This window comes from Nipponia nippon, unplaced genomic scaffold (assembly GCF_047370975.1).
Source record: "Nipponia nippon isolate SJK-2023a ecotype South Korea unplaced genomic scaffold, ASM4737097v1 scaffold_3, whole genome shotgun sequence".
Taxonomy (NCBI): domain Eukaryota; kingdom Metazoa; phylum Chordata; class Aves; order Pelecaniformes; family Threskiornithidae; genus Nipponia; species Nipponia nippon.
The window spans coordinates 89,121,826-89,145,900 of NW_028262347.1; the positions used below are offsets into that span (position 1 = coordinate 89,121,826).

Here is a 24,075-nt window from a genome sequence, read left to right on the forward strand (position 1 = left end):
AAATTTCTCTGTGCAGGGTTGGGGGTTTTAATTCCTATCGCTTCTTCAGTGAGCCCGGGGCTAACAGTAGAGAGGTGCTGTTGTGCAGATTTTTCAAAGTCCCTCCTGGCATCTCCTGGATGAAATATTCTTACCTTCTCAATGTGTTCCAATATTGATATTTTAAAATGCATGGATAAATATCGTGTAAAATCATGATCCATTCAATTACTCTTTATTTTCCATGGGCATGGGTGTCAGTAGTCTCACTGTAGCTTCACAGAAACCAGACACATATTGCTTTGTTTCCTTGTAGTGATTACAGGGCAGCATCGCAGCGGTGTCATCTCTGCCCGGACGCGGATCGATGTTCTCCTGGACAGCTTTCGTAAGAAGCAGCCCTTCACACACTTCCTGTCCTTTGCTCTCAACCAGCCCGCCATCCAGGAGAAGTTCCTGCAGTTTAAGGAGGAAGTGTTGGAGAAATGCTCAAAGGTAAGGATTCACGTGAGAATTAAAATCAAGTGGAAGCCCTTCAGCACAGTGCCATTTCGTTGACTGAGATAGCTTTTTGGTGTTTACCTTGAAGGCCTTATTCTATTCTATTTCCTAGGAATTTATTTTTAACAGGCCTTTCACTTAAGTTGGCGAATCTGCTGTGAATTTGTTGACTGCTGTTGTGAAATCTTCTGGAAAGTGGAATGGCTTACTTAGTGAATTGTTAGTAAAATATTTTGTTCTCCTTAGAGATTTTTCCTAGGTGGAAGGATATCCAAGATTCAAAAGAGGGCTGGGGTTTTTTTTGTGGTGTTTTTTTTTTGTTTTTAATAGGAAAGCCACTAAGTAATCTAGTGGACCTTTCTACATTTTATATGATTTCTACATAACTATGAAACCAGGTAGGAATTCACAAGTTTGCTGCTGCTGCTGCTATTTCATTTTTCTTTTGGTTACTGATGGTGAAGGAAGATGAGTGTCATTACCGGAGCTGAGTGAGAAACAACTTGGTAGCACATGCCATCCTGCAAATCTAATCGCTTCCCTTCTTCCCCATGAGACTCTGTGCTGACAGTCCCTCCTCCTTGCCTTCAAATCTTATGCTGAGAGCAGCAGGAAATAGTTAGGCACAGGGAAATGAGGAACAGAATGAAGTGAAAGCTGTGTATTCCCTGGTTTATTTTAGCGTGCTTCTAGTTTGTCAGAAGTGGTATGTCAGCGCACAGGGCCAGGCTGAGGAGAGGGAATGGTATTATTAAATTGCCATGTCCTCTGAGTGCTGGGAGGACATCTCCAGGCAAGAGAGACGAGTTCCTCTTTGTGGCCGCTGCAGGTTAGATTGCATACACGCAGCAGGATTTTGTGGGCTGATATTATTACCTTCATGTCTGTCACTTCTGCTTGTGCCTTTCAAAGGGGAAAATACAATCTTGCAGATAGCACAGCTGAAGAAGTTTAGTTTCCTATGTCTTCATGCCGTGGGTGTGAATTATCTGATACCTGGGGAGATAGGAGTTCTTGGTCAAGTTTTCGTGGTCACTTGCATGTCAATTATCTCTAAGAGCAGAACTGAGCTGGCTTTGCAGTCTTCTCTTTCCTGGCAGTTCTGATTTAAGTCCCTCTTCTCCACCCAGCTGCCTATTTCAGTGACATCTTAGGAGTGTTCTATCACTCAGGTTTCCACCTGATGTTAAATACAACTGAAATTGGCTAATAGATCCATGTATTATCAAACAGCGCAATGCCACGAGCACACTTTCCTCAGGCTAGGAAGATATCACTGTCTCGATCGTCTGTCCCCGTTAGCCAGCAGCAACTATCTTTATTGAAGCTTACTGTTATTAAAGGAAAGGCCTGAAGACAGGGTAATGGAAACCACCTGAGAAAGTGTTAGCTGGACAGAGTGTTGGACCTCGGGCTGGCGACAGTGGTGGCCTGGCTCCCTCTGTTGGTTTCTCGTTCCAGTCCTTGTGGGTGGACACACCAAAGTTGCAGGGAGAGAAGCAGTTCTTCGTAGGGCTGGTAACTTCAGCACAGGGCTCTGGTAGTGACTGTTCAAGCCGTTGGCCCTGGACTGAGACCGCTGCTTTCCGTCTGGTGTTTCTCTTGCCCTTTATCCCCTTCTAACTGGGCTTATGGCTGCTACAGTCCTCTTCCTTGAGCTCCTCAACCTGTCAGACCTTTCAGACATGACTGGCCCTGCTCTGCTTGAAGCCTTGGCATCCTGTACTCTGTTCATCTGAGCCACCTCCTCCTCTCTCTAGCTGTCTGCCAGCAGGTCCTGTGGATCTCTCTTCTCCCTCCTCGTGGACAGCAAACCCAGATCTGCCTGCTGCGCAGGGCAGTAACCTCAGTGTCATCCCGTACGTCTTGCTGGATTCTGGCCTCCAGGCTGTCTCGGTGTCAGGCGAATCCTTTCAGTGTCGTATCTCTGTGATGTGGCCTCTTTTAGTCATGTTTGCAGCTAATGCTCTTGTTTGTGCTCTCACCCTGTGTTTTTATTCCTGCAACACTCTGCCCTCACACAGGACTGGCTCTTCTCCTTGTAGAGCACTCATTTTTCCTGCCTGCTGCTTCGGCCGCATCTCTGCAGCCTTCCATTGGCCCAGCCTCTGCTGGTGATCTTCCTTGCTCTCCAGACCCCTCCTGATCTGTCTCTATCACTTTGTTTGTCTCTTACTCACTCATAAGTAGCAGTTTGCATCCGCGGGTAGGCAGGGAGGTCTGCCATCCACTTATAAACATTTTAATAAATTTATCTTGGGGCTTTCCCCAGTGTTGTCAGTCACATTCAGAAGGAGGTGCCTGGGAACATCTGCAAACCTTTGCATGCTCCTTGTCCTAGAAAGCTGCAGAAACCCGAGCTTGGTCAGAGGAGTGCTGAGACCACTGCTGACCAGGCTAGTCATGTTAATTTTTCCTCTTCTTGCCTGACCTTCTGTCTCTCCTGCAATATTTTTGGTCTGTGTCTGGATGGCACTGAGTCCTGTAAAGCTCTGCTTCATGGTTAGGGATCCTGCAGCATGGGCGTGCGTGTGGGAACGAATTTCAGTCTAACAGCTACTTCTGGGCTTCAGTAGCCTCGGAGCTGAACTGTACTCAGAACCAGCATCCAGGCATGAATCCTCCTCATACCAGCAATACCAACATCTCTGAGAAAGTGCGGCGTTCAAGACATAGCATACCTTTTGCTGCTGCTGAGTCATCAAGGTGCTTTCTCGGGAATCTCGCAAAACGGTGGCAGCTGAAGCTGCCCTGCAGCAGGACGCATCTATATGGGTGCAGGCAGAAGGTCTGCGGCTGTAGTTCCTGCTCTCTACACTGCATGGGCACAAGGTGGCCCGGCCTGGGAGCTGCAGCGTCGTGTTAGCACTTCTCAGGGCCCTGTGCCTCTCAGGAGGGCCTGAAATGTTCCTGGTACTGCTTACATCAGCTCTAGAGTTTCCATTTTTAGTCTGAAATGTGGAATTCGGTCAGTGGCAGGTATTTGGGGATTTGCATATGTTAGCCTAGGAATGTATGGTGCTTTATTTTTCTGCCCTTCCTTCTCCTGATGGTAGCAAAAGGGTTTCTAGATATATTGCTGCCTGTTAGTTCAAGGAGTATATTGCAGCCCTGTATGTCTCTCAATCACTCCACCAGCCGGTAATGCCACTCTAATACCACTTTATCTCACAGCAGGGTCTGCTAGAAAGCACATCAGTAATGAAAAACAGTAATTCAAAACGGTCCCTCACAGAGCAACAAGAGAGCTTATAGATTTGTCCAAAGCAACAGGATTTCTCAGGGTACTTGGAGAAATTTGAATAGGTTTCAGTGACAGAAGTGGTGCACTTCTCTTCCTGTTGCAGTTTGCTGGTGCGAAACGTTGCAGAATTAGGTAAACTCCAGTCTTTGAATGAAGCTTGGTAATAACGGTAAGGAAGGGAAAGGAGCAGGTGTGCATGTGTGAGGATTTCTTCTGGCCATTGAGCATTTGTGAGTGACTCTATTTCTCTCTGAAGCAGTTACCATGCCAACCATTCATTTCTGTTTTATAGCATAGGGTTATGTTGGTGGGTATATGCTTTCTAACTTTTTTTCATCTTTAAGACCTTTTTTAAGATGAATGTTGTGTTGAGATATGGAATGCGTCAGATGTCATTCATGCTATTATATGGTCAGAGCAGCCAGACAGTGAAGCAGGGCCAAGAGGAGACTCTTTTGAGGTTAATTTAATGTAAATGTGGGGAGGTGGCTCACCTGGACAGGCTCTTTACTGATGTGGTGCAGTGGGAGGTCCGGATGACTGGATGACCTTGGAAGTCTCTTCGCACAGTCGTGTAAGTGTCAGAGTGAGGAGGACTGAAACGTCTGTCTGAGTATGCAGGTGGAAAAGGGAAGCGACTTTGCAGTAATATTGCCGTGAAAAATCACAGTTGGGTCTTTCAGAGCTGTGCAAACGCAGCATTTGCAGTCTTAACAGGCTGCAGATGTAGCACGGAAAAGAAATATGATTGCTGTAATATATGGCAACCTGTAAATATCAAACATTGCTAATGAGATATTATATCTCAGAGCGGAAGGGACAGAAAATGGGTGGGATTTTTCAGCCTGCAGCTCTTCTGTCAGTTCTGAGGAAATGCTGTTTTTCTGGCTTGCTCCTTTGTTTGTGTATCAGGGTGGGAGAAGGCATATAGCTGGTATGCAGTATCCTGCTATTAAGAAAAAAACCCAAAATCATAAAGCTGTCTGCAAATATTGGAAGCTCTTAAGACAGTAGAGAGGACACAGCCAGGGAGGAAGAGCTAAGGAGTCTGATCCTTTGCCTTGTCATGTAGAAGGCCTGAAGTGTGTTGTGGTCTACGGTTTCCCTACTGCAGGGCCTTAGATTTGGAGGAACAATGTGCTTGGGCTTTGCAAAGAGAGCTGAAGACTCCAGATGAAACCCTTTCTGTGTTCCTTCTAAAGGAGGAGAGCAAAGGTAGTAGTCTAAGTAGCAGGAGAGAGGACAAAAATGAATTTTTAAGGCCAAGTGGAAATGAGTTGTTTTTTTTAACCATGACAGGGCAGTGTCAGGGAGAGGCATAAGCTAAAATGGACAGTCTTCACATACAGATGGTGCGTAAAGGGGATATTCTTCCTGTCTCTCAGTACATCCTTCAAGAACCCAAGTTTGAACAGTAAATTTTTAGAGAGACGATAGAGTCCATTTTATGTGTTTGTATCTGCCAGTGAGTTCTTGCAAACACGCTGCTTTCAGATTCCCCTGTAGAATATGGGGATTCCCCGCTGTGACACCTCGCCTCCCCTGATCTGATGCTCCGCTTTCATTAGGGCTGGAAGCCACTGCTTGCCACAAGCCACTGCGACTTGTTCTATGAGGAATGCCCACCTTCCACTGCATGGGGGGAAAAATGGTGAAAGAGGAGCTTGTCGCCAAGAGGCACTCGGAGAACATGGCTTAGATCCCAGTGGATCCCGTGTCCATCTCCGATGCTGAATCTCAGCCCTGCTCTTATAGTTGTAGCTTACCTTGGGAGGGTTCCTTAGGTATTTGGAAGATGTCCATAAAGCCCTGGAATCGTTGACAGGATCACATCTCTTGGGCTCGTTCTCCCTGGAAGAGAACGTGATTTTTCCTTAGCAGTAGTCATGAACACATATTTCTGGGCTCTGTATTGCTGTTGTCCAGCCCTGCTGCTCAAGTTGCAGAGGGCTCATACCACTGGACAGGGCTTCCTGTGAGGCGACACAGTGGTTGCTGATAGTATGTCATAATCTGGGATTAGAATAAGTGGGTTCAAGCTTTTTTGCATCTCGGTGAGCAGCATCCAGCGATGAAGGGCTGCTAAGACACCCGCAGAAACATTGCCTGTTCCAGGGAGAGCTACCTCTGATGTAGCATCTATTTTATGCGTGGGAGAAGTGGGATCTGCCAGCCTGCGAAAGAGTAGGGGTGTAAGCAGGGTTTTTAGGAGCTGTCTGAAATACTAGGGAGCAAACCAGGAAGATTATCTAGGTCTTGGCCTGCTCACTGTGCACTGCTCTTCCCTGCTGATCTACCCAGCAGTGGTAGTGAGGCTTGTGGAGGTGACGTGCCATCGCTTTGTCAGCTTTCAGCCCACACTCAGGTGTTGGAAAGCTCAGGGGAAAACGCTGCTTTTGGGGCAGGTTGATGTTTACAGTACAAATTGTGCTGGGGCAGAAAATGAGGGTAGGGCTTTTGCTTTCTGACCTGTGAACTACTTTCTCATTACTGTACATCATCAGTGCACTCCGTGGGAGTGACATCGGCTGGTTGTGGCAAGGGTACATCGAACTTTCTCCCAGTTTCTGTTACCCAAGCTGTTGTTTTGTGATGGGCCAAATATCCTCTGGCTACAGATACCATTGGAGAAAAAAGGCTGATGGAGAGAAATCATGTCCTGTCATGCATGTTAACAGCAGTATGAATTAAAGGAAGCCGAAAGGCTTTTACCGCACAGAGGGGAAGGTGGGGAGAAGTGAGATGGAGCCATCCCTCTTTCCTCTGCCTGACGTAGTTAGTCTGTGCTTGCTTCAGGCTGCTGCACGGTGCTGAGGTTTGCAGCCTGCTTTGCTACTACTAGCATGGTACGATTTGGGGTTTCAGTCAGCAATAAAGTAATTAGCAGCAGTGGAAGGTATGAATATGCTCTCTCTCTCTTCTGGGAACCACCACGCTTTGCCAGCCTGTGGCTGCTGGAGCAAGCCCCCGGCCTCTGCGGTGCAGGCTGGCTCATCTCTAGTCCAGCCCATAAGCACCGCTGTAAAGAAGAGAATGGATGTTGTCATTAGACATGAAAAATGCTGAGTGAGATGTGGGGCATTAAACTCTGACGGGCTGAGATACTGCAGTGTTTAAACATCTGAAAGGTTTTACTTCAAACTCTGAAGCACAGCTCAAAACTTCAAAGCTGTCATTCTCAGTTGGTAGACTTTTTTCAGACAGAGAAAGGCTTTGGTGGCTGGCAAGTGGTGTTGGCTTCTTCTGGAGTTAAAAGTGGAGGTTATTTAATGTGCTGATGGGAAATGGCCACTAAGTGGAAATAATTGTTTTAATATGGGTGTGTTAACCATCCTCGAGGTATTTTTATAAATATCCTAGAACAAAAGAGCATGTTTTTTAAAGCTGAATGTAACCACTGCTCCACCTGGGAACAGTTCTTCCCCAGCAACAACACGTAACTCTTCTTATAAAGGGAATTTAAACTTAATTCATCTCAGCAAACTATAGGGCACATGGGAACAAGAAAAACGTAATTATCAGAGCTGGTATTAGCTGTGCTTGTGTTGTGAGGTGCAACCTGTGTTTAGACAGGATTTAGAGACCATTTAGAGCTTGTCACTACAGCTGGTTCCAGCTTTATTGCACAAAAAAACAGACTTAAGTTTTAAATCTGTGCTGACTTGTGTTGAGTTTGTTGCTGATGGCAGCTGCCGCTTTGACAGCTGTGGAAGTTTCCTCTTGAAACCCTGTACGAGCGAGTGCTGCTGTTCCTGGGTCCTGAGTTAGAGCCTGTGGTAACGAGCTTCCAGGCTGCCATTTAGCAGCTCCGATGAAAAGGCAGGCAGGCAGCCTGCGTGCAGTGGGGGGCTGTGCCTCGCCTGCCAGGCTAAGCTCGCTTGCTCGCAAAGCCTGTGAAATTCTGTTACTCGTTTCAACTTTGAGCCACTACCAACCCGACCAGTGATGCAGCGATAAAAGGTTTGATGCCAGTGGCTTGGTACCTGTTCTCTGTAGTATTTATCCCTCTGATAGAGGGGGGTGTGTGTGGATGAGATAAGACAACTATATATGATTGACTGATTTGTAGGATCACGGAGTCAGCAGCAGCCTGTTCCAGAACCCTGCAAAGCTTCACCTGACTCTTGGGACGCTGGTACTTCTGAACGAGCAAGAGATCCAGAAAGCATGTGACCTCCTACAGCGATGCAAAGAGGATTTTGTGGAGTAAGTGATAAAAAAGGGATGTCGTCACCAAGGGCATGAGTGGGGGAAAAGCAGCAAGCTGTCTTTGACAAGGGACAGCGAAGAGCAAAGCAGCTCAATAGTCTATCTCAACTCTAGAAAGTTAGAAAAAGGCTGAAACATTTCAAATGGGAGCAGTAGAAATCACTAAGCAGCCACAAAGACTCTTAACAACATCTCACAGCTCAGCTCAAACCCTCAGCGTTCCCTGAAAACCTGCTCTGCTCGTTTCTCTTTCCCACACGCGTCCCCGTTATTTTTGTGTGAGCAGTTTTTGCTGTTGTCCCCTGCCTGCTGCAGAGGGAGGGACGAGCTCCATTACCTTCGTGCATTGCCTGCAGTGGGCTCTGGCACGCTGCTTCCCTGCTGCCTCAGAGCAGATGCTGAGGTGTCCTTGACATGCATTTCTTGATGCGGGGAGCTGTGTGCAGGGAAGCCAGCATGAGCCGTGTGAGTAATCAGTCTGAAACGTTCAGTGCTGCTCCAGGACTGGGGCTTTCTCGTTGCCTGTTAACACTGAGCTGCAGATGTTAGGGCTTTAACTGCAAGTGTGGTTGAATGACACTGTAATTAGCTTATCTCTGTTCAGCTTAGAAATTGGAGATGGCCTGAGGGATTGGTTTATTTATTTATTTCTGCAAAGCCTTTGCGCATAGAGCACAGATCCTTGATTTTATTTTTTTTTTTATTTATTTATTGCCTCGGTGCATGAAGAATTAGCCACGCTGTGCCAGCTAATATCTGTGGGAATTAATGCGTGGCCAAAATTCATACCTCTGCCTTTAAAATGACGGCTCCAGTTGTTCAGCTGTTGAACAGAAATGCAAGTGTGTTTCCAGGGGAAGGCTCTGCCTGCAGCATTTGGAAAGTGCCAGCTTCCTCACAAGTGGGTTGAACTGAGGCAGACAAAATCTCTACCCTCCATTTCCTTCAGTGGAGGGGGAATCAACACTTGAGTGTAACCTTTAGGTTATTTCCCCTGCCATACCCAAATAAATATACTTTGAAAATTAATTTAGGCTCCCTTCCACCCACGTAAATTTTCATTAGCGATCATTTACTTTTCTAAATGCAGGCAGTGCCATATGAAGGTAGATGTGCCCTTTTTGACCCTTTTTAGAATACATGGCCTCAAATGCTCTCAGTCTCACATGCATGACAGTGTACTTGTGCTGTTTTCTTCCCAGTAAACATAATGGAAGGGGAGCTCGCGCTCTCCTTATTCCACCTGGGAAGCTTCGCTGAGAATCTCAAAAGCAGTCTCTAGGGCAGGCTGAACAGAAGCGAGCAAGGTTAGAGCAAAGTCACGCTCACATTGTTAACTCGTGTTTGTTACTTCTGCCTGCCCAGACACTCCCTGTACTTTTCAGGAGACCTCGGCGTTAAATGAGACAATGGCACTTGCTCACAGGGAGCTTTTGCTGCGGCGCCCTGCCTCCCTGTGATGTTCTGGGGGTAAAGGCAAGGAGGCGGCGTGTTTGGAAGCAGATACACTTCACAGTGTGTTTGCAGGTGTGGGAGTGCATATTATATCCTGCACACATTTTCGGTTTTGCCTTCCTGCAAGAGTAGCTGGAGCTGGTTTTAAAACAGCTCTATTTACTTCCAGCATTTGTAAGTGGATGTTGAAATGTACTTAAAACTGCATTCTGTGTCGAGTCCTTTTTCCAGTGAAAATCAACAAGGTGGAGGCTTTGTGTCACGATTGCTCTCTTCACAGGGAAGACAGGAGCTGCTCTGGAATGAGAACTTGTACCGTTTTATTGCTGATGGGGTTTGGCTATGGGTGATGGCCTGTGAACATTGACAAGTTGACTTAAAACACTGAACGTATGAGTGTAAATGTTTTTACAGTATTTCTTGAGATGATGAGACAATAGCAACTGTAGCCTTTCGAGCTTTAGAAATTAGGGAGCCTTTTTTGTGAGTGAGTTTTTTTCAGTGCAAACAACCTGAAAGATATGGGAAAGAAAAGAAGTCCTCAGTGGAGTTCACTGCCCCATATGATCTGTATGGCATTTAAGTCCCGCTTAAACTCGAAGTTGTGTTTAACTATGGCAAAAAATGTATCTTATGTCAATCCCTTAGTAAAACCAAATATTTAGTGTATGCATAAGGAGTACTATGTGTTGTATTTCGAAAGCAGGTGTGATGTTTTGCTTTTTAACATAAGGGATTTCTTATATTTTAGCCAAATTGCTGGAGGCAAGCCCCTGACCGTGGAGGTGGCAGGAGTGGAGTACATGAACGATGACCCTGCCATGACGGATGTCCTTTATGCCAAGGTCCACATGAAGGATGGCTCGGACAGGTGAGTTCCCCACGCTCCTTTCTTTCATTCCTCCTGGATGTGCCACGGCAGCAGTAGTGGTGTGCCAGAGAAACCCTCTGCCATCTGAAGCTGGTGGGTACTGCTAGCAGTCCTTGGGCCAGCAGTCAGGAAGATGAAGTCATTCTTGCTTCCTAAACCGGTTAAGGCAGTGATCTGTTTGCTCTTTAAATTAGTCACTGGTGGTGCGGCTGAAAGATGTCATTTGTTTCTGTAGCAGTCTGTCAGATTGAATAATGGTGTCGTGGCTTGTGCAGTGATAAGATGGCCAAGGAGATACTGCTGAGATGACTTAGAAGGCAAGACAGCTTGGCCTCTGCTGTCTAGTTCCCCAACATGCCATCCAGATTAATCTGGACAGCCTGGCATATTCTGCAGCACTTAATTACTCTTAAAACCCAGGTACACCAGAAGATCCTCAGAAAAGCATGACTTGGTTACAGAGTTGGGTTTTGTGTCTGTAAGCAGCCTGGAACAGGCGCTGGGTGTGAAATGCCTGTCTTCTGACCAGCTGGTGTGAAATCTCGAAGCCTGGTTGGTGTCAGTGCGTGTATTTGTGCTGTTCGCCACTGTGGCTGATGGCTTTAGCTCTACAAACAGCACTACCTGGGATGTGGCAGTGTCTGGACAGCCTTCCTCCATCTTGTTTTTGACAAGTACATCACCAGTGGCAGCACCGTCTTTTCTCTTAGTGCTTTCTGGAAGACTGGGTAAACGTAAGAACAGTTGTACTCTGTGCTGCCGGTTGTGAGATGGGTGCAGAAGAGGGTAGGGGAATAGCCAAAAGAGCTTTAGCTTTCTGTCCCTGAGCCTTAGCCTTCTCTTTTTCTGGCAGTGCTGCCCTTTTGTGTCTGTTCCCGTTGCTAGAGGACTGCAGGAGCTAGCAGGGGAACACAGAGCAGTGCAGCTGGAGGAGGGAGGCTGTGAGCAGGGACTGGCTCAGGGAAGAAACAACATGTTCTGGCATCTCCTTTCCCCGAGGGCTGAGGAGACAAGGGGAGGCCCCCTGCTTAAAACCGCACTTTGGAGGCTGTGTTGAAGTAAGAGATCGGAAATGGGATAAGGAAATGGGTGGGAAAATGAAAATGTAAGAATTGCTGGGAGGCAGTAGGAATTGAAATCTTTTCCTCTTCTCGGCTTTTCCACTTTGAAGTCTGTCCTACCCTGAAAGAGGTGAGATAAAACAAACAGGGCAGGTGGAGAACCAGGACAAGCTAGAGATCAGCCAGGAGACAGAAGAGAAGTGCAGGGAGAAACAAGGCACAAGCACTCAGAAAGATGAGACGGAGGCAGACACTGGGTGACCCAAATGCCCTTCGGTGGGTTTGTTGTAGAAAGCCTCCAAAGTGTCAGCTCTGAGAGCTGAGGTATGAGCCTCTTCTCCTGAGTCACCGAGCTCTGGATCACCTCTGAGGTGCAGTGCTTGCAAATCTGCTTGCATCTGAAAATAAGTCTGCGACCTGAGGAGCTGGTGGAGAAATTCTGTAGAGCGTAAGTAGGGGCAAAAGTGAGGCAGTGATGTCTGCCTGCATCTGGAGACAGCTCAAATTGTTGGTACTAGCACTGCAGTCTGCTTCGGATGCCAGCCGTATCCGTTTTGCTGAGAACCCACTTAGCCATAGTGCTAGCAGATGATGCTGATGTGCATTAGGGGTGGCAGAGCTGATTTTGGCAGGGGAGAGAAATGAGGTCTTCGAGTGCCTTGAAACTGAAAATGACCCCTACCTGCCCCCTCTGAGAAAGGGCTGATGTCTCCTCTGTCCACCACAGAGATCTATTAGCTGAGGTTTTGACCAAACCCAGATCTTGTGCTTTGCATGGCACCTGGAGGCTCCCAGACTTCTTTTCCACAACACCTTTTTTTGCTTTTTGCATAGCAGTGTGCTCAGAGAGGGCCACGTGATCTTAAGTTTTTTATCCTTGGCCCAGGTTGGTACTGACCTCACCTGCAAATTAATTCATCTGGCACTTCTCCCCTAATCTAATTCCTTAGCTGTTAGCAATCATCCAGAAAACATTTAGCTTTGCAGAGGGAAAAGAAGATATTTTTGTGTTGATGGAGAGCAGTGAAAGCTGCTTTTCCTACCTTTGAGATTCCAGCATCACAGTGTTGGACAAACAGTGATTATAAAGAGAGGACAAATGGTGAACCCTCTGCTTTGTTTTCGGGTCTGCTAGATGGATCATTGCTGAGCAGCTCCATGCACCTTTTGCCTGCTAAAACCTGCTGTGCTTTCCTCAGGGAAATAGGGAAAGCAGTTTCTCAGCTGCAAGGCCAATACTAGAGGAGAGTGGCAGCCACGTGGTTTGCTGTGCTGGATCAGACCGCTGCAGCCCACGTTTAAGGGAGGTGTGTGCCTTCCTGTCTCATGCAAAAGACGTCTTGCTAGCTCTGTATAGTTCTTGGCATGGCTGAGAGGTGGAGTTCCTTCCTGATCTTTGGATGATCTTGATCAGCTTAAGCTATAAAGCAGGAGATTTGATTTACCCTGACTTAGCTTGCATAACTGCAGACAGAATTAGGGGTTGGCAAGCCCTTCTGCACATATAATGGCTCAGACTGAGAGAGGGATCACGCTCTGATGCCTCCCACATGGCAAATAATTTCCATTATAATTCATTCTAATTTGTTTTATTTCCTTGATTAACTTTATAACGTAATGAAGCACCATTTTCACTTGAGCTATTCTCTGTTAATTTGTTTTAGTATTGTCTGTAATGATATTCATTTAAGCTTTGTCATTGCTAATTTTAAAGATCACTGATGTAAAGCCAGAAAGTGGTAGAAAACCATGACAATTGGTAGTTTGAGAGTCTTGAAATGGTCACATGGGGGCTGGTAGCCCGTGAGGGGCAGTACAAAACCGGCGGTGGGATAGGAGCTGGCATCCGGAGCGTGGCAGCCCCAGGCTCTGGGAGCCAGCCTCAGAGAGGCCACGGTCTGCCTCTCCCGCTGCAGCTGAGATGCGAAAGTGGTGGGACCTGGTGGAGCAGAGAGCTGTCTAATCCCTTGGACGTGGTGAGAGAAGCCCAGATTCTTCTGCATAGAGTAATACCCTCTTGCCTTGTTTTCGGGGATGGGAAGCTCTTGTTCTAGCACATCCTTGCTGCTTTTGGTAAGGCTGAGGCACTGCAGAAATTTTGTGGGGGACAGCAGCAGCCTGGAAGTTCTTCAGCTCTTTAGACATAGGACATATGAGCGCATTGCTCTGATCACCTGCCTGCTCCTGCTGCCTATCCTAGGACAGGTCTGCCCGCAGATCCCAGCAGCCACAGCCGCTTTCATCCCTGACCGAGGCCAGACAAGAAGGTGGCAATAAGTCCTTCGATTCTGCTCGCTCAGTAGCTCCAAAGCTGGAGCATTCACCGGGATATGCTCGCTGGGTTTCTGCCCTCTGTCACCACATTCTGGGCTCTCCCAGAAATTAAGCCCAGTGACCGGGTTGCTTATTTGGGACAGAGAGGGTCCGAGATCTGGCCCAGTGCACTGTAGAGGTCGCAGTCCCTGAGCAAAGCAGGTCCTCCAGGAGCCAAGGTGCCTAAGCCCCCCTGGGGGTCTGCAGATTTTAGCCTTTGTAAGAAGAGTCACATTGTGTTCCCTGGCAGTAGAAAGATGCATCCTTCAAGTCCCGATAACATCTGTCACTGCAAACAAGCTCTCTGCTATGCTAAATCTGCCCTTCTTCGTGGAATATTTGCAGCAGAAGTGATCACCAAGGAAGCTTTGCGAAACAGCCAGAACTGTTTGCATTAGAGCTGAATTTTGATGGCTCTGTTCCCTTTCCATCAGAGACTGGCTCCCTTTCCCCGCGTGCGTGCAGAGACTTCATTTCACACATGCTGCCCTCCCTGGCTGAAAAGCAAAAAGCTGATGATGCAGGGGTTTCTCCTTGGTTCACACAGCTCTGTTCTTTCTGGTTTTGCCTTCCCAGATTGCAGGTGATTGCTGATCAACTGGTGGAAAGGTTCGTGGCCTCTGGCCTGATGCTTAAAGAATGGGATAGGGTGAAACTGCATGCTACAGTCATGAACACTCTCTTCAGGAAAGACCCAAGTGGTGCGTATCCCTCATCCTTACTGATAAATGCATTTAAAGTAGTACCTCTGAATGGGAAATGCTTTTGTTGGCTTTTATGTTTCTTTTGTTAAATGTTGTGATTTTTCTTGATCTCAAAAATAACTACAAGCAATCAGCAGAGCTGGAGAAGGCAGGCATGCTTTGAGCACTTTCTGGATCTTTTCTAAGATTCTTTGTCATAGCTTCAGAAGCGCTATCACCCAGTAGCACTTATAAGATCTGGGCCAGAGAGCAATGCATTCAAGTACCGTCTGAGGTCTTGGGCTCTCTGTGCCCCAACGTTAAATTGAAATTCCGTAACAACTTGATGTGCTGTGCTGACCTTTAAACAAGGTGAAAACATGATCCTCTTTGGTCGAGTTAAAGATTGCCCGTTGGTTTAGGAACGCGATTCCAGTGTCATTCTCGTTAAATCAGATTCAGACAGCTATTAGGATGAATATGGGCTATTATTGGGTGTATAGTGTCTGCTGTCCCTGCCAAAAGATTGTCTGCTCTAGCAGTCTGTAGCATCGTTCTTATCGCATTACTTTATAAAGCAGCCTCAGATGCATTGCGTTGAGGGAGGGGCAGTATATTACAGCCTTGTTCTCCGTGTGCAAACATGCGTATGCTCTGGCACTGGTGTGTGGTTTGCAAGCCTTAACAGCACTGCACTAAAGCTTTTTGTAGCTTTCTCTGGCATAGCGGCCTCTGTGCAATGCCGATAAGTTATGTCGAGTATTCTCCAGTTACTGCCTCTGTGAGCCTCTGTATGGACAGTGATAATAGCAGGTGGTTTGTGTTACGGTTTTCTGTGCACCCAGCCGCAGACTTTGGGGATGACTGCTACTGAAGTCAGATAAGCATACTCAGGCAGTAGAAACCCTGAAAAGATGGGGCTTAGCTCTCAAACTGAGCCCTGAAAATCGGTGAACATGTAAGCCCAAAGTGCTGATGTGGCTCTCTGTTAGGGGAGGCACACGGGGAGCTGCGTCTGGCGTTACGAGTCTGTATTCTGACCAACCCCCTGAGGCATGTGAGGCATTCAGACACAATGGTGAGAGCATTACTCAGATAGCCATAGAAGTCGCTTTATATTCAATACAGGATTTGAATAGCGTGCTAGGTGTGAGTGGGACTTCATAGTTAATGCTGGAGATGAAAAAGCAATATTGAATGTGTTCACTGAGTGAGGCAGAGGTCCTGTGGAAAGAACAGATCATGTACTTGGGGATTATATAAAAATCCAGACATGCTCCGGGGAAATGGATCTAAGACGTAGGCATTTGGCAGTTGCTATAGGCCTAGGTTGCTATTCTTAATGTCTGTGTGTGTGGCTGCGTGCCCACCCCACAGAAGCATACACACCACATGTATGTGCTTCCTGGAGCAGGCAGCAGAGGTTTGTATGAGTGCTGTCCGGATTCTGCCTGACATTGTGCTCGCATGGTTAGTCTGGTATTTGGTGCTGTTCCAGGCAATGCAAGCGCTCGTGGTGCTGACTCTCACCCTGGCAGAATGTAGGATTAAAATCAGCCAGAGAGAAGCAGATGTGTTGCACTGAGCCATCAGCCCTACAGAATCACCCTAGCAGTAGCTATGATTTAGGGTCTTTCCTCCAGGTAACATAGGTGATCCCGATAAAGGCACCAATTCCTGTGTATTCAGCCTTGTTCTCTTTAAAACCAAAGTGGAAGTGCTTTTGCACTAAGAACTGGGCAAAGATGGCTTATTAGCTGGCAGCTGACTTTGGGGAGGGAGAGAGTGGGGGGTGAAGTACGGCACACACAGTTCTCCCATCTGAAGCTCATTCTGGTGGTGGCTTTTCTCTTTACAGCTGAAGAGCGAAACAATACAATGACTGGTAAATCATCTTTTAAGGAACGGGAGTCGTTTAATGGCCGAAATATCCTCAAGGTCAGTATGAAACAGTTACGGAAATCAAGCCAGCTGCAGATATTGTATAGCCAAAAGAGGTTGAAACACCTCTTCAAGACTGCTTTTGTCTTAGGCTTATGGGATCTCCTGGGGGGGGGGAAAATCTGTTTAGAAAATAAATAATCCAGATCACTCGTAATTGGGAGCATTACAGTATTTAACAGAAGCGTTCTTAAAGCTGGTGAGGCTCAGATCAGGAGTATGTAGCACGAATGCTAAGTGGGTGTTCGTGTTGTTGTTTACTTCGCTCGTGTTTTACCCTGGAGACTCAGGCTCGTGTCGATTCTCAGCCCACCAGAAAGGAGTACTTTGTTGCTCTTGTTCTACTCACTCACATATATTTATGAAACTAAAACCAACTGCCATTGCACTTACTCTTTTCTTCTGTTTTTTTAATCCCTGCTATTGATTTGCACGGTTTTGCTCCAGAAAAATAACAGATAGCGGTAGGGAGTCCCACCAGCAGGATCTGAGGGCTTTGGCAGTGATCAGAGGGTAGGAAGCAAGATCCCCCAGACCGCGGAGGTGAGTAAGGCTCGAAGGGGAGCATCCTGCAGCCTCCCTGGCTTTGCCCGCCAGGGTCGAGACTGCAGGCAGCCTCTGCTGCTCATCCAGATGGCAGTCTCAGACAGAAGCTGTGGTGCTTGGCCCCTGCAAGCGTCCAGAGAGAAAAGACAGGCGCAGAGAAGTAGAAATGGAAAGCAACACTGGGTTGTAAGCAAATTTGCGATCCTCATTGTGCAAGGGGATTTGTTGCAGGCAGCTATGATAAGAGAGAGATGAGACAATGCATGAATACATTTGGGAACTGATAGAAGATATTCTGGCAACAAAGAGACATGAGAGAGGATGCAGACTGGAGGGAAGTTGGACAGCCCAGAAGGACTTTACGGCACCAGAGGAGGGAAAGGCTGTGTTTTATTTATGTTTACAGTTTTGCTGTATAATGTATTAGGCACTGGATGCATGGGGATCTGAAGGCAGGGAGTGGAACTGATTGATCTCCTCTGCGCAAAGGACAAACAAAGGGACAAAATTAGGTTAAGCTCTCATTGTCCTCAATGCAAGCGCGAGTCTGTGCAAGCGCGGTGTCGTGACTCAGCATCGCCACATGTTGAGTGTTTGGTGTGAGACTGCAGTATTGCAAACTGAAGCAGGAAGGCTACAGCCGTGTTCCCTTTCTTCATGTGACCTGCAAGTTTTGGTTCGCTCCCGGTGTCTGAGAGTCCCTGAGTGCCTGCAGGGACTCAGCTTGCAAGGCGTACGCCCACGCTTCACTTTGCCCTTTGCTCCTTTCTCTTGCCTCTGTTAAACTTGTCCTCAGACTTCAGAGAGACGTAAAATCAAACCATCAGTCTTCCGTAATGCTCTTCATCCAAAAACATTCACGATTTGGAAGGCATTAACGATGCTCCCTCTACTGGTCACACCATTTGTGGACCGTGCTGTGGGGGTCTGAGGATCTGTGGGTCTGGTGGTGTGAGGCGCTGAGAAATGCAACTGCCCTACCTCGGATGGCTACTTCTTATTCTTGCTGCTGTCTGAAATATGAGCCGATGCATTTTTAAAGCTCCTAATTGATTTTGTACTGATGTAGCCAAAAGAGCTGCTGGCTGTTTGGACTGTTGATAATTACTTCAAAGCATGTCTTACCGCAAGAAATGTCATCCTTCTCCCCCACCTCCACTACATTTCCTAACCTGCTCGCTTCATATTTCCCTTTGGTCTCCCACGTGCCTGCAGCAGAACGCCCATTGGCATTAATTAATTACATGAGTCATAAATAGCTCCAGGCTTCTTACCAGAGGAGCCCAGCCTCAGCCAGCCACTGATGCATTCTAGCATGACCTTGCAAGGATGTGCCAGTTCCCTCCCAGCCCCCTTTTATATACATTATTTATCTCCTGCTCAGGGAGGCTGCCCTCTCGCAAAGTGGCTTCATTAACTTTTGCAATAGGATCTAAACGACGGGCTGTTAATGAATATGGCTGCAGTAAGACAGGCTGGCTTGCGGGCACCGTCCCCTTGTAGGTAGAGTGATGTGCCGTGCACGTGTTTCCAGGCAGTGGGACTCTGCAATAGCTGAGTGGCAGTGTTCCCACTTGGAAAGCTGACAAAGCATGGCTACTGGTAGGAGGGCATCAAGTCGGAAAACTCAGGTTCCGTCGCTCTCGTTCCCATTGTGCAGCTACGACCGGCGCTGTCGGGCCAAATGCTTTGCCTAGCGGAGGGCAGGACCGGAGCTGTCGGAGCACAGAGCACCATGGGGACACCTTGGTTCTGCTGTTCCAGTCTGAGGCTCCCCCCGTGGTCAGAGCTGGTGTGTGTGTGTGCAGATGTGCTGGCAGCACATGTTTGCTGATAGCATGCCTGCGTTACCCCAGGCTCCAGCTGGTATTTTGCTTTCAGCAGAACTAATCGGAATTTTATTTAATAATCCTTTGTTCTACCCGTTCCGCAGAGTTAAACATACACTCCTATTTGTGCTAATAAATGGTTGTGCAGGCCAGTACCTTCCCACACTGCTCAGAAAATAGTTCCTGTAGGATGAGTTGCGTTTGGGAGTTTAAATTACTTCTGTCTTGAAGAATACCCATGAGAAAGGCTCCCTGGCCTAGCTGGTGCTGAAAGCCCAAGGGAGTGTGTGCCCCAACAGCTGAGTGATTTGTGTCTCTCATGAAAGTATTAGACGCTTTAGCTTTGTGCTTGTCTAGTCTAGTCCCAAGAAGCTGGGGGTGCTTTATGAACCGCTTCATATGGAGCAATATGTATTTCTTCTAGCGGCTAGCTGATCGACTCCTTTGAACATGCGAGTCACGTACTGGACTCTTGCTCCGGTTGGGAACGAAGTGAATTGTCTCTTGGAGAGTGGAGGGAGGGGGCAGCAATTCACAGCTGAAGGAGAGCAGCAGCTCCTTCGCCGTGAGAGAAGGGTCAGGCCGGCCAGGCGGCCGGGCCCTGGGGAGATGGTGGTTTGGCAGCCCCCCTGCCTTGCCTCCTCCTATGTCCCAGGCGGTGGCTGTGTGCCCTGCGTCGCAGCTGGCCAAGCGGCACAGCCCTGGCACAGAGGCGGCTGGGGCAGCTGCCTGCATCTCCGGAGATGAGGCTTGGCTGCCTCCGGGCTTTTATTTATTTTGCTTACTGAAAAAACTAAGGCTGTGGTGAATAAATAAAAATGCAAAGAAATGCAAAGGTACCACCTGGCCAAAATTTTCTATTATACTTTTGAAGGACAGGAAGGTTTACAGTACGAAGAAAACCACCTGGACTCTCACTGGGTTAAAATGGAATGATTTTTGACTTGAGGTCTGAGGAGTAAAAGGGTGGTCTTTGCCACATTCAAACAAGAGGGAAGCAAATTTTGAGTACAGAAAAAGATGAACCCCGCTGCTTGGCACAGATCTGTGCATTAACAGCTTACAAAATTAAATATTGAGGGAACAGCTACTGAGGTACAACAGCAGAAAGCTGCACATCTTATGTCTTAGGGCATTAGGGGAGACTTTAAGCTGGGATGCAAGACTGGGAACTGGATCAGTCAAGGCAGTGACACATGCTGCCATGCCCTGGTCCAGCAGCGGGACCAGAGCATCCAGGCTGCAGAACTGCTCTGGGAGGGCTTCTAGGTCGGACAAGGTGTAATTCGATGAGGCTTCTTCTCTTTTGAAGCCTGCATACAGGGTATTAAATTACGGGACCATATCTGCTTTCGCTTGGAGCAGGGGGAAAGTGCATTTACTGACTGATATACTGAGGCTAGTGGAGAGCCGATCATAGCAAACAAATCTGGTAGTGTTTCTGTGATCATTTTTATCTTGCTGGGTGAGAATAGTGCAGTGCCTGTGGTGTGTAGTAGTTCAGTTTAAGACATTTGATGCAGTGCTGTATAGAGAGAGACAATGAAAAAGAAAAATCCTGTCCTGGATAAGCCCCCTAGCCCCTCAGAATACCCCAAACCCACCAAGCACTAAACAAATTAATATCTGCCCCTGTGTAGAGCCACCACTACCAGCTCTGCTTGCAGATGAGGAGTGCTTCTCGTGTTCTGCAGCCATCGGTACCTAGGCCTTTTCTGTGTAACTTTTGTTAGTGAATTTAAGGAGACCGAGTCTTTTCCTGATGTATTTTTAAGCTGAGGTGAAATCAAAGGGCCAAAGAACTCGCGTTAGGTGAGATCAAGACTGCCCGGTGTTCAGAAAAGGTAAGAACATCTTGTTATCCTCAGTGAGGTGATAAAAGTGTATATCCAAAGTAGGACTGGCAACTGGAACAAGTACCTAACGGGAGGTGGCTGCTTGGAAAGTTTAGAGTTAAAAATACCAAACAAAAATCCACTGGGGTGAGAACAGACTGAATAAGAGATTGTGGTGCAACATCACTGTATCAGAAATAAGCCAGTGCTTTCCTCGCCTCGGTTTTGCAGAAGAATCAAAAGCAGAAATGAAAGGCTGTAATGCTGCTTTGCAGAGGAGAGGATTTTTGCCTTCAGTTCTGATCCTGCCATTATCGAGGGATACTGAAACGATCGAGGGGGCTCAGCAGTGCACAATTAGAGCAACAGTGGGATGGGAGGATGTGACAGTTGAGCAGATGAGACTGGAGATCAACGCTTGTATGATCTTGGGGGAAAAAAGGAGATTAAATCGGGGTTGCCATGAAAATGCTTTCCTACGAATGATATTCTTCAGGAAAAAAAAGGCTTATTCACATTATTTGCATTTGGTGAAATGGGAATCTGAAGTGGCATTTGAAAAATCAGACTAGTCAATAGAGGGAAAATATCTTTGTTGGAGTGTTTGGGCCTTGGAGCAGAGCAACGAGGCGGCGTTGGAGGTGTTGAGAGAAGGCTGAGACGCCGCACTGAGGAGAACGCAGTGCAGGAAGTGCAGAAGGTTTGTGCTAACTTGCCCGCGTGTGACAGAGGTCCGTTTGGTGACCTTACCGTAAAGGGGAGAAGCCTCTTTTTTTTCCAGAGGTGTGCAGCACCTCTCTGACTTAGTTTTAGCAGGAACTGTGAGTGCTGCAAGAGGGAGGATTTGCTGAGAGGGTTATAAAGTTTCTGAATCCCCTTGCCTCTTCTGGGCAAGGCTGCCTGCGGTGTGCCATAGGAGAGCAAAGCGTTGTGCTGCTCTGCGCCCCCCGGCACCGCCACCACCCCCTCCAGCCCAGCAGCTCAGCCGTTTTGGAGGTGCTCTGGGTGCCTCTGCCTTTGCGGGTCGTGCTGTGGGTGCCTCTGCCTCCCACCCAGCGAGCATCCCGCCTCCTCATTTCCCTGAGACCGCTGTTGTGCCACCAGCCAGCCGAGACAGCATCACCTCTTTGATCTTAAGAGGACAATTTTTCTCAGTGGAGCTGGCAGGGGTTGAATTACAGCGGCACCTTAATAGAAGACAGGGACCCAGCACATTAAGTGCAAAAAAAAAAAAAAAAAAAGAAAGAACACATTGGTTAGCAAAAGTAGGCAGATCATCCCAAAGGTGCCGCGACCCTTCTGCCGGATAATTTCCTGGCTCTGTCCGAATTAATTTACTGGCTCCGTAGCTGAGCTCCTCCTCTTAGTGTTTGGTGAGTGTAGCGAGTAGGTCACATTGATGGGAGCTCCTTGTCCTAGTATTCCCGCGTGTGTCTCAAGCCTCCTGGCATCTCTGCAGCAAAGCCGAAGCCCAGCTCTTAAAGACTGTTGCTGCCTTTGCTATAATAGGCAGTGTTAGGAGCCACGGGGATGAGGCTTCTTTGGAGAAACGCAGTGCTTGGTTGTTAATTTCCTTAAACAAGTTGTACTGTAAATCCCTCATGTTTGAGGTGTAGCAGGGTCTGGGAAGTTAGCAGAGCCTTTAATGTGCTGGAGGTTTTTTTTATTCATGTCTGAAAGATGTGCAAAAATCCGGTAACCTCCAAATGTCCCACTTGTATTTGTTTCTTAGTTTGCAGAATGCGTTTCACCATAGCAACTAGGGTTTGATTTCCTCAAGCGCATGAATTTTCATGGATTTGTGGCGAGGGGGGGAACGAACCCAAAACCCTGAGCTAAAGCAAAGGTTTTGCAGTACGGCAGTGGCAGGAGCATCTCTAGATTTGGCTTGTGAAGGAGGGGGCCCCTGGAGGGAGAGGATCTCAGCTGAACAAAGGCCTGCATCTGGCCCCAAATAGTTTTATTTGCAAGAAATCAGGCCTGACAGATTAATGTAGACTATTGCTGAATGTCACCCTCCCCACTGCTGCATCACCCGCTGGCAGCTGAGGTGGCTTTGCTCCAGTTTTACGAAGAGCTGAGGTTTCACATGGCAGCAGTCAGAGGAGAAGGATCGGCTGCTGCCACGTTCGCAGAGCTCATCTGGAAACCTCGTACCCTTCCCACCCATGGAGGTCAGGAGGGTCTTATGGACGGTATGAAGCATGCTCCTCTTAGGTCTGCAGATGAAACCCAGCTGGGGAGAGGCAGGAAAATTGTCGGAGGGAACAGAGCTCCAAATGATCTTGAGAAATTGGGCAGAAACAAATGGGCTGCTGCAAGCAAGGGCAGGTCAGGAGGGAGCAGTGGCATCGGTGCAGGAGGGAGAACTGCCTTGATAGCAGCCCCACAGAATGGGGTTTGGGTTATGGGGGACAGCTCCAGAGCACAAGCCAGCTGAGTGGGTCTGTGGAAATAAGAGAGGCACATGTCTGTAAAGTAAACCTCTGACTACGCTTAGCACTCAGCCCCCAGCTGAAGTACTTGTCCAGTTTTGGGCGCCATGGGTGGGTGCCTAGAAGGCAACAATCACATAGTTGGAGGGTTAGAAAATGTCTGTGAGCTGAGACTGAAAGAGTTGTTTTGAGGCTAGCAAAGGTAAGGAGGAGGTCAACACATAAGAAGAACTCTTGAAGCATGCGAAAGCTTTTGCAGGTAGTGGATGCTCTATCCTCTGTGCTCTGATGGTAGGGTGAGAAATAATGGGCTTAAATTGCAGCAAGACCTTCAAAGTAGGTGTTAGAAAGATCTTTGTAATGGGAAGCATGATGAAGCACTGCCCTAGAGGAGCAGGAGAAATGCGGGCCTCGGTTCTTTGGAGGGAGCAGAGACGTTAGTCCAGGATCTGCCAGCAATGAGCTCCTCCTGCCTTGGGGAAGGAGAGGACGGTGGAGCCGGTAACCTCTTTCGGTCCTTTCTTCAGCCTGTCGCTTTATGATTACTGCGTGAAATATATACGAAACACCCATGAGATTGCATTTGCAAATGTGCCAAAAGCTTCTTGGCATTTATGTGCCATTTACTTTGGCTCAGTAAAATAAAAATATAAAAAAGAAACCTCCCATCGTATATGCCTAGGATCTTTCTCCCTGAACTCCATACGTGCTTTTTGCTCTTACTTTGGTGCTTTTCCAGATAGAGATGGTTATATTGTTATTGCTTTCCAAGGGACAGCACCAGCGATTTAATCAGAAGGGCTTTTCCTGTGTCATGAGGAGATACCCCTGGCTTGCATCCCGTGTTGGGCTCATGCTAACCTAAGATGCTCGCTTGTTTGTAATTTCAGGTCTTGGTGGTTCATGGCAAAGCTTGCGGATATAAATGACTCGAGTAGTAGCAAGCTGAAAGTGAACGATAAAGGAGTTAGTGCTTTGCTTATGACACAGATCAGCTGTGCTCCCAAAAGATAGGCCGCTGGGACTTTTATGGCCAGATTTTCTCCCTCCTCATGTCTGCATGCTTTATTCTTCCTAAGGGAAATGAGGTGAAAGGGCCTCTGCTGCCACCTTTTAAAACCTGCCAGAGGCTGAAAGAAAACGAGAGGGGAAGGGCTGTTCCTCGCGTTATCT

General features: G+C 47.6%; 1 protein-coding gene across 4 annotated transcripts in view; it reads left to right on the plus strand.

The window, feature by feature from the left end:
• ASCC1 (activating signal cointegrator 1 complex subunit 1) overlaps window positions 1–24,075 on the plus strand; it is a 38,523-nt gene that overhangs the window by 5,689 nt on the left and 8,759 nt on the right. For all 4 annotated transcript variants that reach the window (XR_015706445.1, XM_087765385.1, XM_087765386.1 and 1 more), the window contains 5 exons: window positions 296–474; window positions 7,794–7,930; window positions 10,140–10,259; window positions 14,210–14,334; window positions 16,175–16,254. Coding sequence is in view for 3 of the 4 variants with exons in the window: in XM_087765385.1 (XP_087621511.1) it covers window positions 296–474; window positions 7,794–7,930; window positions 10,140–10,259; window positions 14,210–14,334; window positions 16,175–16,254 (641 nt within the window). In the remaining variant the exon portion in view is untranslated. The remainder of the gene's footprint in view (window positions 1–295; window positions 475–7,793; window positions 7,931–10,139; window positions 10,260–14,209; window positions 14,335–16,174; window positions 16,255–24,075) is intronic.